This window comes from Phycomyces blakesleeanus, assembly GCF_001638985.1.
Source record: "Phycomyces blakesleeanus NRRL 1555(-) unplaced genomic scaffold PHYBLscaffold_13, whole genome shotgun sequence".
NCBI lineage: Eukaryota > Fungi > Mucoromycota > Mucoromycetes > Mucorales > Phycomycetaceae > Phycomyces > Phycomyces blakesleeanus.
The window spans coordinates 688,239-708,604 of record NW_017265146.1 but is presented as its reverse complement, the minus strand read 5'-3'; the positions used below and the strand labels follow the sequence as shown (position 1 = coordinate 708,604).

At 35.8% G+C, this 20,366-nt stretch overlaps 6 protein-coding genes across 6 annotated transcripts; 3 read left to right on the top strand and 3 right to left on the bottom strand.

Annotated features, from left to right (window-relative positions):
* Positions 1 to 466: 466 nt before the first annotated feature.
* On the bottom strand, positions 467 to 1,013 carry PHYBLDRAFT_65494 (hypothetical protein; the record flags this gene model as incomplete). The annotated part of the gene is made up of 2 exons (XM_018441474.1): positions 467 to 846; positions 1,004 to 1,013. The coding sequence occupies 2 exons, from the start codon at positions 1,011 to 1,013 to the stop codon at positions 467 to 469; spliced, it is 390 nt and encodes a 129-aa protein (XP_018290503.1).
* Positions 1,014 to 2,150: 1,137 nt separating this feature from the next.
* PHYBLDRAFT_181839 (hypothetical protein) lies at positions 2,151 to 3,187 on the top strand (the record flags this gene model as incomplete). The annotated part of the gene is made up of 2 exons (XM_018438528.1): positions 2,151 to 2,736; positions 2,832 to 3,187. Exons 1-2 carry the CDS (start codon positions 2,166 to 2,168, stop codon positions 3,185 to 3,187), a joined length of 927 nt encoding a protein of 308 aa, XP_018290502.1. The 5' UTR covers positions 2,151 to 2,165.
* A 1,027-nt stretch (positions 3,188 to 4,214) lies between these two features.
* On the top strand, positions 4,215 to 7,172 carry PHYBLDRAFT_134296 (hypothetical protein). The gene is made up of 3 exons (XM_018429639.1): positions 4,215 to 4,405; positions 4,627 to 5,261; positions 5,462 to 7,172. The coding sequence occupies exons 1-3, from the start codon at positions 4,223 to 4,225 to the stop codon at positions 6,831 to 6,833; spliced, it is 2,190 nt and encodes a 729-aa protein (XP_018290501.1). The 5' UTR covers positions 4,215 to 4,222; the 3' UTR covers positions 6,834 to 7,172.
* A 519-nt stretch (positions 7,173 to 7,691) lies between these two features.
* Positions 7,692 to 8,695, bottom strand: PHYBLDRAFT_146653 (hypothetical protein; the record flags this gene model as incomplete). Its single annotated transcript, XM_018431700.1, has 4 exons — positions 7,692 to 7,902; positions 8,039 to 8,053; positions 8,170 to 8,420; positions 8,552 to 8,695. 4 exons carry the CDS (start codon positions 8,693 to 8,695, stop codon positions 7,692 to 7,694), a joined length of 621 nt encoding a protein of 206 aa, XP_018290500.1.
* Positions 8,696 to 9,779: 1,084 nt separating this feature from the next.
* On the bottom strand, positions 9,780 to 10,859 carry PHYBLDRAFT_169588 (hypothetical protein; the record flags this gene model as incomplete). Its single annotated transcript, XM_018436109.1, has 3 exons — positions 9,780 to 10,166; positions 10,380 to 10,595; positions 10,656 to 10,859. The coding sequence occupies 3 exons, from the start codon at positions 10,857 to 10,859 to the stop codon at positions 9,780 to 9,782; spliced, it is 807 nt and encodes a 268-aa protein (XP_018290499.1).
* A 6,481-nt stretch (positions 10,860 to 17,340) lies between these two features.
* On the top strand, positions 17,341 to 20,272 carry PHYBLDRAFT_134291 (hypothetical protein). The gene is made up of 5 exons (XM_018429638.1): positions 17,341 to 17,738; positions 17,822 to 18,010; positions 18,151 to 18,217; positions 18,485 to 19,391; positions 19,509 to 20,272. The coding sequence occupies exons 2-5, from the start codon at positions 17,979 to 17,981 to the stop codon at positions 20,045 to 20,047; spliced, it is 1,545 nt and encodes a 514-aa protein (XP_018290498.1). The 5' UTR covers positions 17,341 to 17,738; positions 17,822 to 17,978; the 3' UTR covers positions 20,048 to 20,272.
* The last annotated feature ends 94 nt before the right edge of the window (positions 20,273 to 20,366 follow it).

Below are 20,366 nucleotides of genomic sequence, written 5' to 3'. Positions count from 1 at the left end.
GCGTACTTGAAATAAAACTATTCAAATATTTTTGAGCAATGTGCTCCTATTTCTTCTCAAGAGCAGCATAAAGATACCTCAAGCTATACAGGCTGTCAATTTTTTGACCGAGTTATCTTGTTAACATAGTCCTAAAGGCTCTTAATGGGATTAGGATCTGGGTTTTGAGGATTCCAGTCAGAAAAATATTCGAGTGTATGTTGCTTTTTCCATTCTATAGCTACTTTGTTTGTATGTGTCTTAGCATTGTCTTCATGGAATGTCAAATCGCTCCAGCCAGTTTTGTTCTGGGAGCTAGAGTGATAGGGAAAAAGGATATGTCTGTTTTAATACTTCAATATATTTCTTGCCATTAACTTGTCCCTTTATGACTTTTAAAGCTCTGGCACCCTAGCTGAAGAAGTGTTCCGAAACATATAAAAGAAACAACCTCCAAACTTCATGACTTGGGAGATAAAATATATGTCTAGACCAGTGCTGTTCTTATGGAAAACACTCTTGCGCCCATTATAACCAACAAGTCGGAATCTTTTCTCGTCAGTCCAAATGTTATTGGCCTAATCAAAATGAGCATTGGTCTATGTAACAGATTTATTTTGATCCTCAATAGAGACTCTGGGTGTTTTGGGAGTTGAAGTTGAGGAAGTTGTTGCTGTTGTTGTTTAAAAAGGAAGTTTAGGAAAGGTAAAGGAACAAATATCCGCGAGAGCTTGTGTAGGGGCTGTTTCTTAAAAAAAAAGTGGTATCGACATTTGACAAGGTTCCTACACTGAGCTACTACTGGTGTTTGTTTGGCTGTGGTCAGGTAATTAGCTGTATCCGAGCCTTGATTAGAACACCTCCATTCTGGTATAATCCATATATCATAAATTATATAAATATGTATAGTCCTGATGAAGTGTTACCATAGAAATAAAAGGTGTTTGTGAGTTATTATTCTGCGAATTATAATTAATTGATCTATTCCTTTTTGCGATGATATTATTATATACAATATAATCACCTCTATGCATAATAAACCTGTGTGTTAGACAATAGAGTAATTGGTGGATGCTTTTGCCTGGGATAGCGGAGGACTTTATATTTAATCCTTCAGACTTATTCTCAAATGTAACAGTAATCAATATTCATTTAAAGCAGAATACAAGTACGCACACACACACATACATATATATAATTATATAATTATACTTGTAAGAAAGAAGTCTTGTTTATTACCTGTCTTTGAATATAGCTTATAAATGAGAGTTATATGGATTGTACTTGGGGAAGTTAGTAAGACATATTTAATTACAAACTAATTTAATAACGGTAATATTAAAATCCTTTAACCTTTTACACTCACAATCCAGATTTTTGGAATTTTGATTTTATAGTAGTGGTGGTAATGGTATTGTTTGATGTAATGTTCAAAATTGAAACAACAGAATGCCTTTTTTTTTCTTCTTCCTCTTTTGTATATATTTTTATTTGCACATTACTCACACTACATATAGACCATACTCATATGTTTATATTTTATGTGAATTTTAGTATAGCTATTGCCGATGTTGATTCGATCGAGCTAGACAGAGAAATCAAACATCATATTATATCATACAATACATACATACATGTGTGTGTATGAATCTTAAAAGACTTTCATATTGTATTTGCATTTTGGTGTTGCTTTTGTTATTTTGGAATGATTGGATATTATTGGATTGAACACCCCCAGATATTCAATCAGAATCTAATCATGTAAAATAAATTATATGTCAATCGATCAATATTGATAGAATATTATCATTAGTATCATTATTTTGTGTATATAAATTTACAATATAAAATATAATAATGATAAATACAGGTAAGAGTCACACAGAAGAAGGTACCACACATTCGTAGAATATTCCCACCCTGAATAAAAATAAACTAAAATATCCTAAAGGACAAAAGGAGAGATATATTTTCTACGAACGAAGCGGGCAAACGAACGGATAAAATGAGAAATGATGAAAGAAATTAAGGTTGTCTGGTAATCTGGTAATTTGAACCGGGAGATAATCGCAATAAAGATAGTATAAAAAATAAAATAAAATTCCTTTGCTTTAGATTCCCTTTTATTATTATTAATATTATTATTTTTTATTCTTCTTCTTCTTATAACTACTTTATATATCTAAATGACTATGACAGGACTGCGCGGTGTTTATGTACCTATCCCTACATTCTTCAAACCTAATGAAGACCTTGATCTGGAGGCCCTGGAACGCCATGTTGCCTACCTTGCCAACACCGGTATTGCGGGTCTAATCTTTCTTGGATCGATGGGCGAGGCTGTCCACCTGTCCGAGGCCGAGAGAATCACGCTCGTCAAGGAGGGCAAGCGACTGATCGCAAAGTACAACCCGGACTTGACCTTGATTGCCGGAACCAGTGCAGCCTCTGCACGCCAAACCATCGAGCTTGCCAAGGACGCTGCATCGGCTGGAGCAGCCTGTGCGCTAATCTTGCCTCCATCCTTTTACCGCGGTAATGTGACAAGTGATGCACTGTTTGCATTCTACACCAGAGTTGCAGACCAGTCCCCGATACCTGTCATTATCTACAACTACCCTGGTGTCTGTCAAGGTGTCGATGTCGATGTCCAGACAATCACACGTCTTTCACACCACAAGAACATCATTGGTGTAAAGGGTACAGACGGTAACATTGGCAAGGTTGGATATCTTGCTGAGCATACTGACCCCAATGGTAAGTTGATATTGTGTCATTTATATATTTTATATAAATAATTTTGATTGATTGACTGATTAATATATATATATATATTTTTAAAAAAAAAATAGAATTTGCTTTGTTGGCTGGATCTGCAGATTTCTTTTTGCCTGCATTGACTGTGGGTGCAGTTGGTCTTGTGCCTGGGCTTGGAAACCTTTTGCCACGAGCATGCGTGGAGGTGCAGACATTGTACGAGAGCGGCAAATTAAAGGAGGCTTCGGCGCTGCAAAAGAAACTTGTCAAGCCTGATGACGCATTCGCAAGATGGCATGGACTGCCTGGTGTCAAGGCCAGTATGGACAGGTTGTTGGGTTACGGAGGTGTGGTTCGGCTTCCATTACTGCCTGTTACTGCAGAACAGGCTGATGTGATCACAAAGGCACTTTCGGAAGGGTTTGAAATTGAGCGATCCCTCAAGAACTAATAAGAACATCAATAAGAATAAGAATACGAACACACAACATGTGAATGAAGTATTTGGCTATTCTTATTAGTATTATTAGTTTTATTATTTAGCACTATTTTTGCAAATCAAATTGAATAGCTTCAAGCAGTACAAAATATGTTACATTGTATACACACACACACACATACATACATACATACATACATACATACAAAAGAATATTAAATAAAATATATAATAAACCTATACATATACATATAAAGAAATTGTATTGTATAGCCACAAATATTTACATACATGTGTATATAAGCAAGCAAGTAAGTAAATAAGTAAGTAAATGGGTATATTGTAAAGGGCAAAAGTACATAATTGAATAATATTGCTCTATTCGTACACAATTCCTACCAATACGCACGAGCACATACTAACAAAGAGGGTAAAACAGATTAGGAGACAAAGAGAGTAAGATCAAGAATAAGGATACGAATAAGGATACGAATAAGGATAAGGATAAGGATAAGGATACGCTTAATAGAAGAGAAAGAGAAATTTTAAGAGAGAGAGAGAGAGAAAGAGAGAGAAATAATGAAATATTGTACAGGAACAGACGAGATTTTTAACTAACATTTATTATTATTATTATTATTATTATTTTGTCCTCTAAAGTTCCTTGAATCCCCCCCTTCTTTTTTCTTTATATTTATTTATTCATTTTATACTTAAAGCTTACAATTATTATAATAAAACAGACTCCTGAATAATCTAAAAGAGTCGAACAAAAAAAAAAGAATAATAAAATAATAAAGTCAAGCTTATGTTCATATCTAAACAGGTACACAAACAAACACAAATGTACATGTATGCATGCATGGATACATACACATAGATACATACATTTGTATATATAAATAAATAGAATAATAATACTAATAATTTTGAACCTTGTTTTAATTTTAATTTTTATTTTTTATATTTTTTTTTCTGGTTTCCTTATTCCTATTTAAACCCCTTTTCCTTTTGCCTCTTTACACAATGACACGCTCAAAGCAACTAATGGAAAGTCTCGACATCATCCTTCTCGGAACCATTGGCCTAGGCACAATAGCCTGGTTTGCCAGGCACCAGATCGCCAACACATTCAAAAGCTCAAAAGATACTGTCATTGACGATTCAGAATCATCAGAAAAGCCTACACCAAAAGCTGAGCGCAACTTTGTAAAAATTATGAAAGAGCAGGCAAGTTATATAAACATATATAAAACTATTGTTATTTCTGTTGTTGTTGTTCCAAAGTAGTTCTTCCTCTTCCTCTTCCTCTTCTTCTTTTGTGCTTTGAATCAAAATAGACAATTAAAATTTTATTATATATCAGCACATAAAACACAAGTACACAAACATACAAGGCTAACTATATATATATATATATTTATATATATTTATATGATTTAATTATTTAGGGTCGCCAAGTAATCATCTTTTATGGCTCTCAAACAGGTACAGCCGAAGACTATGCTGCTCGCCTGGCCAAAGAATCATCTCAGAAATACAATGTCAGCTGTATGACTGCAGACCTGGAACTCTATGACTTGTCTTACCTCGATACTTTGCCAAAAGAATGTCTGGCCATCTTTGTCTTGGCAACCTATGGAGAGGGAGAGCCGACCGACAATGCTGTCGAATTCTGGGATATGTTGAATGACGAATCAGTCGAGTTTTCCCAATCTGAATCCCAATCCGAATCCGACTCTGGATCTCCTCTATCAAACCTGCGCTTTATTGTTTTTGGCCTCGGCAACAAGACCTACGAACACTACAACTCCGTCTGTCGCACTGTCGACAAGCGTCTGGAGCAATTGGGAGGCACACGGGTCTGTGAACGCGGTGAAGGTGATGATGATAGCTCGTTAGAGGATGATTTCCTGGCCTGGCAAGAAACTCTCTGGCCCGCATTCTGTGAAGCCATGGGCGTCGACGAGAATCCAACCTCGTCGGGTCCCAGACAGCCTACTTACAAAGTCGATGAGTTGGACTCCTTTGAGAATGATCTGGTCTACATGGGTGAAATTAGTGAACGGCCCAAGGATAGTACCAGGTAAATTTATCATTAATGTTGTTCGATATATAACACAAATCGGGTTGTGTGGGGGAGTGGGGATATGGTTATGTGTGTTTGTGCAAGTGTGCAATCTTGTACAATCGTGTGTGGTTATGGGCAGTTACGGGTGGATTGCTTGGTGCGCTAATCTCTCTCTCTCTCTCTCTTTCTGTGTGTGTGTGCGTGTGCGTGTCTAGTGCAATAGTATATGATGCAAAACGTCCTTTTGCTGCCACAGTAACCTCGCGTGAGTTATTCTTTGTCAAGGACCGACACTGTTTGCACATGGAGATCGACTTGGGTGACTCCAACCTGTCCTACCAGACAGGTGACCATATCGCAATCTGGCCTACCAACAACGAAGTCCAGGTCAAGCGCCTGGCTAGTATCTTGGGCCTGCAAGACAAGCTCGATCGTGTGGTGAACGTCAGTTCGGTCGATGCAGCTGCATCCAAGCAACATCCTTTCCCTGTACCAACAACCTACCGCACAATCTTTAGACATTACCTCGACATCTGCGCAATCCCCTCTCGCCAGACCCTCATGTCCTTAGTAGATTTTGCACCCAACGATGCCTCAAGGGCCTTTTTGCAGACCCTCGCTACTGACAAGGAAGCTTACAAGTCTCAGGTATCCGAGCCAGTCCGCAACCTTGGCGAAGTGCTTGAGCTGGTTGCCAGAGCCGGAAAGCTGGATCAGGACCAGGACCAGGATCGAAAGACAAATACTGAGGCTAACGGTAACCATAGCACCAAAGGAGCATTCGAGGCCGTGCCTTTTGACCTTGTGGTCGAGAGCATCTCTCGTCTCCAACCTCGTTATTATTCAATCTCGTCTTCATCAAAGGAATCCCCCCGTTCCATTTCGGTCACCGTGGTCATGCTGGACTACAAGCCCCAAAAGTCCAATAACGAGCGGACAGTGTACGGTGTGGCGACAAACTATCTCTGGAGTATTCATGCAGCCGTGCATGAACTTGAGAAACCCGTGGGCTATCCTGACTATGTTGTGGCCGGTCCCCGTGGGTCTTACATGAATGATGACAAGTCAGTGGTTAAAGTGCCAGTTCATGTGCGTCGTTCTCAGTTTAAGCTTCCTCGCAACCCTACCGTGCCAGTCATCATGGTCGGGCCTGGTACTGGTGTAGCGCCATTCCGTGCATTTGTGCGCGAACGAGCAGCCCAGAAGCTCGACAAGAAGCCTGTCGGTCCCACCGTCCTGTTCTTTGGCTGCCGTCACTCGCAGCAGGACTACCTTTATGCTGACGAATGGCCTGGATTGTTTGAGACCCTGGGCGAGGATTCCCGTATCATCACCGCATTCTCGCGCGAACACGCCGAAAAGGTCTATGTCCAGCATCGTCTAGAGCAGGAAGGTGAAGAGATGTGGGGATTACTGGAAAGAGGTGCGTATGTATATGTGTGTGGCGATGCAAAGTCAATGGCAAAGGATGTCCAGCACACCTTTACTGTCATTGCCCAGCAATATGGTAACAAGACCGAAGAAAAGGCAGCCGAATTTATCAAGAGTCTGAGAAGCACTGGTCGATACCAAGAAGATGTGTGGTAAAAAAAAAAAGAGGTATATATGTATATCTATATATCTATATATATATATAGGTGTATGTATGTGTGTATAGAAAGAAAGGACAAGAACAACAACAAAAACCAAAGACTACACTACACTGCACTACTTTTACATTACCTTACACTGCACTTTACTTCACTGCACTAAAAATACACTACACTACAATACAATACAATACATTACACTACACTACACTACTTTATACTACTACTTTATACTACTTTATATTATATTATTTTTTCCTGTTATCTTTTTCTTTCTTCTTTGTTTCTTCTTTTTACTCCCTCACATTCCACTTCTTTGACATTCCAACAACAACATAAAAAACAAAACAAACAAGAAATAGAAGATCGGTCTTTATCTTTACAACCCCCTCTTTACACAAACCACCCCTATATACAAATAAAAATAATTGAAAGATCACTCAACTTTCAATGAATTTTTTTTCTTTTCCCTTTAAATCAAAACAAAGAATATATTGGTATATTAATATTCAAGATAAGAAAAGAAGAACAAAGAATGGAAAAAGGGCGAGAGAATAGCCATAGTGATATGCATACTTCTTCAAGATCATATTCCATTTTATAAAAAAAAACAAAAGGTACTTTGGCGACAAGGGCGTCTTGTCATAATGTCCATTGTAAATACATTTTATAATTTCTTACTGATTATTGACTATTTATTGACTAATATTCTTCTATTCTTCTTTTATGTTCTATATAAATACATATACATAGTATAGTATAGAGTAAGGGGAGCCTTGTCCCTTGTTGCTATTTGCTATTTGCTGTTTGGTACAAATATTTATGCTTTGTGTATCTATCTATTTATCTATTTTATCTAAGACTTTTTATTTTTATTCATCTTGCGTTCCATTTCTAGAAATGCGCGCATAGTGGGGTCCATGGCTTCCTCCACTTCTCTTGCAGCTGATTTGTTCGATCGACCCAACATAGCCGGAAGTGGTTCTCCTGCCTCTTCAAACCTTTGTCGGATTGCTTCTCTCTTGGCTTGAAAGTCCTCCATATCTTCCTGATACATATCCCACACACTAATGAACAATTACATAACAAAAGAATAAGAAGAAGCACAGAAAGACATGTAAGTATATTTCACTAATCTAGATATCCAATGCACCCTTTATTTATTTACTTCTTTTTTTATAGATCGAAAAGAAAGAAACTTACCAATGGGCGCAACCACTAAACAAGTAAGCAAACAAAGCAATCAATGGCACATGAATATCACAGCATATTTTAAAGAAGGGAAAAATATTTAAGTTTATTGAAAGACTAAAAAGAAAGTAAAACACAATTACCTCATACAGCAATTTTCTGGAGCTTCAGGTTTATCTGGTAATGGTATCGGTTCTCCTTTCAGTAAAACCACCTCTTTGGGTGGTTTGCGTTCCTGTGTTGCAGAAACAGTTGACTGTGTAGCATCACCACCAGCAGCAGCAGCAGAAAAAGATGTAATAGCTTCTTGTTGGCCAGTTACTGCTGCTACTGATTCTGGTGGTGATATCCTAGAGACCTGTTGTTCAGCTATAGGAGCAAGCCTTTCCTGAGCCTTTTTTTTGTATATATGTAAACTATTAATTAATAATTCATAATAATTTCCAGATTTCTATAAAATTACTACTCTTATTTAATTTTTTATTTTTATTTTTTTTTTAGTTTTTTTATTTTTATTTTTTTTACCCCAGGTTGATTCATAATGTGTGTCCACCATCCATCGTAATTAGGTACACGTTGATGGTAATGTCGTCGTCTAAAGAGTGAGTTTGTGAATGAAGGTTGAACAAGTGTTGCCCACGATCGTCTGTAAGATGCAATTGTCTGCATGTAATCAGCAAACGTTTTGTCTCATATATTTGTATTATATTTGTATTATATTTATTTTTATTATTTTATTTTATTTTAAAATTTAAAATTCTAATATACTTTTTTTTTTTTTTTTTAGTAACGGGATATTTATTTTTCCATCTTCCTTACTAAAAAAAAAAATACAATTTATATATATATATAGATCAAAATCAAATACTTTTGAATAATAAGCTGGCATATCTGTGTATATATATATATTATAGAATTCCAGCAATAAATATTCTCATATAAATATATTACATAGTGACGGGTGGAGAGATGAGGGTGAAGGAGTGAGGGGGTTTCTATATATATATTTATTGCTTAGCAACACAAATAAACGAGTAAATAAATAATCCAACAAATCATAATTATTTACGCTTAGCATATTTGTTACTTGTTACTTGTTCCTGTGCTTGTGCTTGTATTCGAATATGTATATAATAAGATATTTTTTTTGCAAGATATAAAAATAGAATTGATAAAATATATATATATTAACGCATAATAATAATAATAAGAGTGTAAAAATAGCCAAACAAAAATTCTTTTCTTATTCTTTATTCTTTATTACTTTTACTATAAATATTTTAAAATATATGTTAGGTGATCGACTTTATGTTAAATGGTGTATCTTTGGCTATATTTGTTCTCTTATTAAATCATATAATATTTCATGAACCTTTTATATAGCACTTGTAGTATGACGAGAAGATCAGTGCTGCGGTGAGGATGTAAGCCTTAATTGGTTTATTACATAAGTTTTATATGAGAATTTGTTCCTTGGATTTACAAATTTGCTTGTTTGTTTTTGATAAAAGAAGAGTGCGAGTAAAAAAAAAAGGAATCTTTAGGCCAGAGTCTTGTTTGTTAATTTTTGTTAAAATATATATATATATAGATATTACAGAATTATAACAATAATTGAAATAATCATCACTGAAACCCCCCTTTTCCTTTTCCAAAATCAAATGAAATCCAATCAAATTAAATCAAGTCCTCAAGAACAATAACAGAATTAGTTTCTGTCCATAATTTTCTTAATTTTCTTAATTTTTTTTTTTTAGTTTTTGGAACCAAAGATCTTTTTTAACTGTGAAAGTGAGCTTTGAGGTGCGCCTTCCTCTTGCTGCTTATGTTGTTGCTGTTGTTCTAATAACTCTCTCTGTCGCTGTTCTAGTAATTTCTGTTGCTCTAGTAACTGTTCCCGCTGTTGTTCTAATAACCGTTGTTGATGTTGCAATTGTTCGGGTGTCGGACCCTGGCCCTGTGTTTGCTGTGCCTGTGCTTGTGCCTGTGCCTGTGCCTGTGCTTGTGCCTGTTGTTGTTCAGATTGTGGCTGGACATTTCTATCTTGCGCCACATAATCAGGTGAAAGACTTGACATACGAATGGCTGCCTGCATATACGGGTGTGCTGTTGTAGCCAGCAAAGACTCTTCGTAATTAAACTATCATTCATTCAATCAAAAAAATAAATAAACAAATAATTAATTAATCAAAAGGTCAATAAAGTAAATAAAGCTTTTCTTTATAATATATATATATATATCTCCTTTGTGCAACAACCACGCCACACTCAAGCCAAAGTGGACGAACTAACCCATGAAAGCAATAGTAATATTTTTTTTAAAAAAAAAAATCTTATGGTTCATTTTACTCACCCAACGTCTCTCACGCTTCTTCTTCTCGGGAAACTTCTTTGTAACTTCTTGGATATGTAGTTCGTAGATCCAGTGATGTGCCTTGGCCTTCTTTTTCTTCATTTCTGCAAATACACCCAAGTGGCGCACAATAACACCCTTGATACCTGCTTCCTCCCACGTTTCTCTCATCGCAGCATGTTCTTGTGTTTCATCCTCTTCCCAGCCACCTTTAGGCTATTTTAAATGATTAATACATTATATTTACAGAAAAGAAAAGAAAAGAATAATACTTACAATTACCCAGGCATTCTCTGTCTTTCTTGACGAAATTAAAAGAATACGTTTGTTGATAGGATCGATCGGCAAACATCCTGCTACTTGTCGAATTTCATTATCGTCAACTACGTCTTTTCCATGGCCATGACGAGCATTCTTCTTGTACTTGATTTTAGGGTTGTTGACCCCTGAGGCTACTTCCATAGCTTCTGTGTTTTGCATTTTAATTATGTACTGGTTTGTTTTTCCTTTTAGATATATATATAAAAATATGTGTGCGCCTGTGTGCTTTTGTTTCTTTAAAGAAAAAATATAAAAAGAAGAAGAAGAAGAAGAGAAAAATATGAGTTAAAAAAAAAAAGTGGATGGTTGCTTTTTATGGAAACTAATTTTGGTTTTCTTTTTTTTTTTATATATTTTTAATCTCAACTTTTTATATATAAATAAATAAAATAAAAATAATAGACAGAGAGACAGACTATTCGGAGATTTAAAATAGATAAATATCAAGCCATTTCTCGCTTCTTTTTCTTCTTATTTTGTGGTATCAGCCACGAATTTCTATTGTTGCTTTAATATATTTTATATATTATATAAATATTGATTATACTTATGGATATTGAGTAATGGTTTAGAATTTCATAGAACTTCATATAATCACATATAGAATATAGCTTGGGCTAATATGACTTTATATATTATAAATGTAAAACACATGAAATAAATGAATTATTATTTTGTTTGAGATATATTTTATTTTGTATGAATATACATAATACATATATTTATAATATATATATATATATATATTGTGTTTTTATTTGACAGGAGGGCTTTTGGATCTATTGACTTTCTCGAGGGCAATGCTATTTGTTGTTGTTGATAGTTGATGTGGTTTGCGACTTGATGTAGTGACAGTGTCGAGAATAGCAGGAGCCGCCATAGCTTGCGGAGTGTTGAGAAATGCAGCAGACGCATACACACTCGGAGAACCATTCTTGGGCTGTGTAGGTTTTGTAGGAGATGGAATGTGGATCGTCGGTTGTAGAGTCAAACGATTATGCGTCCCACTTTCTATTGAGCTACTTTGACTACTGCTCCTACTACTACTACTGCTACTGATAGTAGTTATACTACTATTACTATTACTTTTACTATTATTTCTATTATTATTATTATTATTACTATTACTATTACTATTACTATTATTACTATTATTAACATTATTAACATTATCGGTACCACCACCACCACCACAATTACTACTACTACTACTATTATTATTTATGTTTGTATTTATATTTAAATTATTATTGTTTCTGCTGCCACTCGGTTTTGAAGCATTTCCTCCAGATCCGTTATTGTCAGTACTTGCTCTTGGCACCTTATTGCTGTTGTTGCTGTCGTAATTAGACTCATGTGCCAAAAATCTTTGTGCTTGTCGTTCATTTGGAAGGTATCGCCCGGAGTTACTGGCATATGATGAAATTGATAGAACAGAGATCGATGTTGGACCAGAGGTTACTGAAGTGGTTAGAATCGCTTGAATAAAATAGTGTATGTTGGGTAATGTAAAACGCAGATCGATCACAATCAGTCCATATGCATTCATAAGCTATAAAAATGAATATATATATATATATATATAATACAGTTATTATATAATGAAAAGACGTCTTATATACATCGATTGTTTCAAAAATAAAATGAAACGAAAGAATCGATAATCGCTCAGTGTACTTATTTTTATCAACTTACTTGTTCAATATTCTTGTTCAACAGAAATACTCCAAACTCAAACCGCCAGCTGTCAACACCTCTTGAATACAATGGAAAACTAAATGATGATAATGATAACATGTCAAATCATAAGAAGCTTAGATTTAATAAGAAACTTACTCTTTTGGCCCACCAATAAGTGAAACAAGATCTTTGATAGTGGCCCTAGATCCCATTGGCGTGATCGGGTAGCGTAAAGGAATACACAGATAAAAGGCCAACATTGACACCAGGTGTGCTGTGAATCCTAGAGCTGTAGCAATTGACTCTTCTTTACAGCCCGTATAAACCGAGTTTGGCAGATGGACACCTCGTATACAAAACTGTTGCAAGTCATCGTAGGATTTCTTTTGTTTGTTTGTATATATATGTATATATATGTATGTGTGTGTATGTGTGTGTGTGTGTGTTTGTGTTTGTACATAATCAACTAACATATACATTGCAAGAATATCCACCAAATAACAATAATAATAAAGAGAAAAAGAAATAATAAAGAAAAAGAACCCCATAACCACCACCTCTTCTTCCTCTTCTTCCTCTTCCTCTTCCTCTTGCTATTCCTCTTCGTCCTCTTCTTCCTCTTGCTTCTAACCCTTCCAACCTTTTATTCAAGCAGTGACAATAACTAACTCCCAGTAATAATAATAAAAAGAAAGAATAACAAAATAATAATAATAAAAGAATAATAATAACAATGGTTTGCTTACCTGTTCAATCGGGTAAATCGAGAATAAATCAGCGATTAGTTCCTTTTTACGACGGTCCAGTTGATTAAAGGACAATCGGTGCATTTTGGTGTTGCTATCCAGAACTGTCTCACTGTCTTCCAAGTAACCAGCTCCTGCCTCGAATCGTTCTTCAGATTCGGCCAAACGAGACTTACGAGAATCGATCTCTTTCTGAAGTGCATCTATTCTTTGTTGTTCTTTTGTATGCGTGTGTGTAAGTTTTAATTCCAAATGACAATAGCAATAATTATATATATATATATAAAACACAGAGCTTTGTATCCTTTTTTTTCTGTCTATCTCTTTTAAAATAAATAAATAAATAAATAAATACTAATTCTTACGCTGTTCATTGAGTTCCCGTTGTTGAGCAAGTCGAGTATTTAGCTCTTCTACTCTATTCTGCCGTTGATTTCGTTCACGTAACTATGTATACAAATAAATTTATTTTACTCCAATATACTATACTACACTAAGCAATCTACAGAGATTATGTTATGCTATGCTATACACAAACTATAGAAATTATAACTTACCAGCCGAAACCTCTCCTTTTCTGCCTCAAGAATGTCTCCAATTGCCTGCCTGACTTCATCGGTCGACTTTTGGGTATCAAAGATGCATTCCTTTACAGTACTAAGCCGGACAATATTGGTATGGGTATAAGAGCGTTTCTTTGTTTGAGAAGAATCGGTGCGAACACTCGCATTATCTGGTTCTACTATTGTCGATTCCGCCACACTTGTCCTCTTACTAGAACTATTCAACTTGGACTTTTTATAACAAATATAATATAGCATAATATAGTATAATGTGTATAGGTATTTTGTTTTTTTTTTGTTCTTAATCAGCACAAATATTCTTTGTATATGTATATGTACATACATATATTTTGTATGTATTTCTTATATGTATTTTACTCTTTTTATTATTCTTTAGTTTTTAATATAGTTATCCTATAGTATAGTATTGTATGATATTGTATAATAGCCTACCCTACCCTACCCTACCCTACCCTATCATACCATACCATAATCTACCCTATGCTATGCTATGCTATGCTATGCTATGCTATGCTATGTTATACTATAGGTTTATATTTCTAGCTGTTGGTTTTGTACGTACCACTATATCTGGTGCAGAATAAAAGCCATCATCGAGCTCGAATATCAGTGTGTTTTCGGGATATGGCACGCATACATTTGTTAACTAAATTGAATAGTTAGCAATAGTATTTAACAAAATATTGTTTTCTGCCATCGAACAACAAATCAATAGACTGGCACTTCCTCTCCTCTTGCTCTTCTCTCTCTCTCTCTTTTTTTTTTTCTTTCTTTTTTTTTACTTGCCGTTTTTCCGATGAATTTCAATCCATTCAATTCGACCTTCCACTCCAATAGCAGTTGGAATCCTTCTGCTGAATTAGCCGACTGATCATCTTTACGTCCAGCCCGTATTGAAGGGTCCAACCGGCTGCTGGCTAGAGATGCTGATTCGGGAACAGAATGTCTTGCCCACAACCTCGCCACAACCACAGTCTGTACTCCATCATGCCAATTGACCCATTCGGAAACATCCAGAGCACAAAAAGATGGATTGATGGTGTTTGGAATTGTCTCGGTGCAGTAGAAGCTAGGTTCATCACTTGAAAGATGCAAGGTCACATATGTGTCCAGTAGTCCTCTTTCTTCATGGTCTAAAGAGAATGGTTTGTCCTCTTCACCTTGGTCTTGATCCTCATCGTAATATTCCTTTTGACCTTCCTTTTGATCATTTGGATTTTGTTGACCTTGTGTTTGTACTTTCGTTTCACTTTCTTTTGTTTCAATCTGCTTTGTGTTAATCGATTTCTTGGTTTTGATTTTGGTTTCGGTCCCAATTCCAGTTCCCGTTCCCTTTTCTTCTTCTTCTTCTTCTTCTTCTTCTTTATTATCTTCTTTTTGTTCGTCTTCTTTCTCTTTTTCTTTTCTTTCTTTTTTCCCTTCTTCTTTCTCTTCGTCCTCTTCTTGATCCTCTTCTTTCAGGACCGATTCTTCTTTAGGAATTCTGGTTCGTTTCTGCTGGAGCTGGAGCTGCATTTTCTTGAATTTGTATGCACTTTTGGTGATAGAAGAGTCTTCGACGGTGGTTGAGCTTGAAGATCTCATTGAAGATGTACTTTCGGAGCGTCTCATAAGATGATGCTGAGGTAGTGAGGCAATTGTAGCAGACGCAGAGGCTACGAGTGAAAACTCGGGTTGGCTAGCTGTGGTCAAATCAATCGGCGAGGATCCAATCCGTTTATGGTGCCCAAACGCCCTGTCTTTTGGTTGGTGAAGCTGCTGGTTATTAAACGCATCTCTTAGAGTGCTGGGGGGAATAGGCGAAGGAGAAGACGCTCGGGAGGTATCGGCACTACTGTTATTGAGACTAGAAGAATTGCTAATCGTGTTTACGACATCAAAGTCAGGATGCTCATTGTCTTCGTACCAGACAATGTTCCGACCTGCGATGGACCGAATGTGCCTTATTCTACGCTGTCAGGACATTAATTGAAAAGAAGAAGAAAAAAATTAAAAAATATATATATATATATATATATAATTAAAAGACCAAGCGAGATAAACAGAGCGAATTTTATATAAGATAATTATGAGTGAGTGAAGAAGAAGAAAAGGAAGAAGAGGAAGAAGTAGGAGAAGTAAATTAAGCTAATTGGTTTCATGCTTTGGATGATTGTTTTTTTCTTTCTTTCTTATTCTTTTCTCTCATTCTTTTCTTTTCTTTTCTTTTTATTCTCGCTCTTCTTTCCTTCTTTCTTTCTCTTCTTCTTTTCTTCTTTTCTTCTTTTCAGTCATTCATTCATTTTGTTCTGCAACGCACCTGTCTAATGCCAAGGATTGCGTTATTTTCAAATGTCATATTTCAGCATTAACAAGCCTGTGTTTGCTTATTGTGTGTATATTGCTTTTTTTTTATGTATTTGTTTGTTTGTTTTATAAAAAATAATAATAAGAGAAAGAGAGGGAATAGTATGTATGTATATATAGTAGGTATCTATAAGAGAGAGAGAGAGAGAGAAACTGTGTGTGTGTGTGTGTGTGTGTGTGCGTGTGTATGTGTGTGGGGTTTGAGATGTAAGATAGTTAGTGTGTATAAAAATAACGGGCACAATGCGGGATTCACACTAGTTAAAAATGATCCAAGTCACGTGCATGTTACACCAAGTCTGTCCTGTAAAACAAAAAGGATCAAGTTTTTGCTTGAATTGAATTGAACAAGCTTACTGCTTTTATTGTAACCCCTTTCTGTCTACTTACTCTCTTTCTCTTTTGTCTTTCTGTTTCCCTTTGGATTTATATAATGAAATATAATAAGGCTCCTTACGTCATTCTGATGACATAATCGCAGTTGAATAAAGAGAATAAAGAGAGTAAAAGAGTGGATAATGGAATAAGTTTAAATGCTTTGAATATTCTATTTTATTGGGTTGTATTCTTTTTTAAGCTACAAGAATTTTTAGCTACAAAAAAAAAAGAGTAGGTTTATGAATAGTAAAATATGATACTTGATCTCTTGTCTTGATGAAAAAGAAGGGCTAGATCTTTACCTTTGAAATACAAATGCACACACAGGCACAGGCACAGGCACAGTTAAAAATAGATAGTAAACCTAACCACGTCATTTAGGTGTAAATAGCCTCCCCACTCCTGTCTCTGTCTATATACATTATGTACATACATGTATGACTATTGATATCTATCTATCTATTTGCTTAATATTATTTTACTCTTATAGTTTTCATACACATATGGACTCATGCCAGCCCAAGATATTGGTTGTTATATATAGTAATAGTAATATGGAAGAATAGACTTGGTAGATAACAAATGCAATGCAATACAATACAATAAAGAAGAGGTCAAAATATTGTCACCTCTTCTTTATAAATTTATTCGCTATTTTACTTTTCATTCATTCATTCATTCATTAAGTGATATATTTTTTATTTTATTTTATTTTATTTTATTTTATATTGTATTGTATTTTAATCTATATACACCATATACATTATATACTATTTGATTTCTTTCTTCTTTGCCTCTGGTCTTTATTTTATTTTATTATATATATATATATATCTTACTATCATTTCTTACTTTCTTACTCCCTTTCTCTTCATTTCTTTCTTCGTTTCTCTTTCTATCTTTCTCCTTGAAGGGAATACACAAACCAAAACCAAAAAATAACCCAAAAAAAAATAACCCCTTCACAAAGGTTCTCGTTCAGATACAAACCAACCTCTTGTTACAAAGAATAATAAAAACAAGAAGGCAAAATAGCTAGTTAGCCAGCGAGAAAGATATATAGATAAATAAAGAAATATATAGATATATAGATAAAGAAGTGTAAGAAACATAAAACACAAAACACGCACACTCTATCACAAATAAATAACCAACCTACCCCTCATCCCCCCCGCTTTACTCACGTACCACACCATAAAAAAAAATCCCACACACATACACACACAGTCAACTATCATATTACTATTGCCATTAATATTACTATCACTATTTATACTATTTACTTACCCTTATAAATCATAAAGGCAAGTTCATTACGATCTAAATGCGCTTTTTTGACTTACACTTCATCCTCATTATTACTATTGTTCTTAATATTACCATATAGTTCCTTTCTATTCTATTCTATTCTATTCTATTCTGCTCTACTCTACTCTCTCTATACATACACATACACATACACCTACACCTACACATACATATACATATATAAATATATTTTATATTTATATTACAACCATTTCACACATTACACTTTATTCAAAATGTCCCATCCATCCACAAGCCAACCATTGAGGTAACACATCTTACAAAGGATTACTCCTTTCTATCTTTCCAGTCCAATACTTCCTTGTCCTGGAAATCTGATTAAAGAATGAAACAATAAAAAATAAATAAATTCCAATTCCAATTCCAATGACAATAATTATGATTTAGCCATGAAACGGACGACTGGAAAAAATCAATTACTCTCCCAGCAAAAGACACCCGGCCACAAACAGAGGTTAGCAAAAATAATATATATGAGTGTGTGTGTCTGGTTTAACAAAGCAAGAAAAAGAAAGAGTATTATAGAATATATTGATTGTATTGAAAGAAGGAGAGGGAGAGTATTAGAGAGTGCGTGTGTGTGCAAAAGAAAGAGAGAGAGAGAGAAAAAATAAATAAAGGGGGACAGAAAGAAAGAGGGGTATAGACTCTCTAAAGCAAAAGAAAAAAAAAGAGAGAGAGATAGAGAGGTCTAGAATAATGATAATAATATTGTGTACAGGATGTTACTGCAACCAAAGGCAATGAATTCGAAGATTATTTTCTGAAGCGTGAATTGTTAATGGGAATCTTTGAAGCTGGATTCGAACGGCCGTCACCTATTCAGGAAGAAGCAATTCCAATTGCCCTAACCGGCAGAGACGTACTTGCAAGGGCCAAGAACGGCACAGGAAAAACTGCCGCATTTGTGATCCCTACTCTCGAGAAGATCAATGTCAAGAAACCAAAAGTCCAAGCCTTACTACTGGTCCCCACCCGCGAATTGGCTCTACAAACATCCCAAGTATGCAAAAATCTCGGTAAGCATTTGGATGTCCAGGTGATGGTGACCACTGGAGGAACCACCTTAAAGGACGACATCATGCGTCTCAGCGAACCAGTACATGTGATTGTGGGTACGCCAGGCCGTCTCCTCGATCTTGCCTCAAAGGGCGTGGCAGACTTTAGTGAGGCCACCACATTTGTCATGGACGAGGCCGACAAACTTCTCTCGCCAGAATTCACACCAATCATCGAACAGCTCATCAGCTTTTTCCCAAAGGACCGCCAGATCATGCTCTTTAGTGCCACATTCCCGCTAGTCGTCAAACATTTCAAAGAAAAATTCCTTATCAAGCCCTACGAAATCAACCTCATGGACGAACTCACCCTCAGAGGCGTCACACAATACTACGCCTACGTCGAAGAAAAACAAAAAGTCCATTGTCTCAATACCCTATTCTCAAAACTCCAAATCAACCAATCAATCATCTTTTGCAATTCAACAAACCGTGTCGAGTTGCTCGCTAAAAAAATCACAGAACTAGGCTATTCATGTTTCTATTCTCATGCAAAAATGCTTCAGAGTCACCGCAACAGAGTATTCCACGACTTTAGAAATGGCGTATGTCGCAATTTGGTCTGTTCAGGTAATAATCATTAGAGTCACAAAGATAGAGAGAGAGGGATATGGAAGGTGGAAAAAAAAAGGGAATATATATATATGTATAGGTATATGTATATGTATGTATTGAACGTGTGCATAGATCTGTTGACGCGTGGTATTGATATCCAGGCTGTAAATGTGGTGATCAACTTTGACTTTCCAAAAAACGCCGAGACATATCTTCATCGTATTGGACGCTCTGGTCGGTTTGGACACCTTGGTCTCGCAATCAACCTGATTACATATGAAGATAGATTCAATCTCTACAAAATCGAACGGGAGCTAGGCACCGAAATCCAACCAATCCCACCGATCATCGACAAACGTCTTTATGTTGCACCTAGCTCACTCGAAGATGCCCAGGTGCAGCAGCCAGATGTGGAAGCAGCAGCAGCCACAGCACGCCAGCAGAGACAACAGGCTGGTTTACCGCATGAGGAATATGGCCGACAGCAGGGACATTGGCGACAGAATGGACGTAACAATCCGAATGGCGGAGGTGGGAGAAGAGTTAGTGACGGTGGAGGAGGAGGAGGAGGAGGTGGTGGTGGTGGTGGAGGAGTTAATGGAAATGGAGGAAGAAGAGCACCAAACCCAATGTCTACGGCAAGACCCAAACCTAAACCCAAGCCTTTCTAAACAACAAACGACAAACCATTGCAAAAAAAAAAGAAATTCATTTCTTTTGTGCACCTTGAAATCTCTTTACTTCTACTTTATATTTTATTAAAGAGTATTTGTGCTTATTTTACTTTACTTTATTTTATCTTATCAATTATATCATATTTCATAGCTTGTACCTTAAAGTATTTGCTGACACGATGTATTGCTAATTATTAAATAAATAAAAGAATTTAAAAATAATATCTTGAGGAAGAAGTTGGTTGAAGGTATCTATCCAGAGACAACGGATCCACAGCCAAAAATTGGTCCCTAACCAACATTAGGTACGGACTTT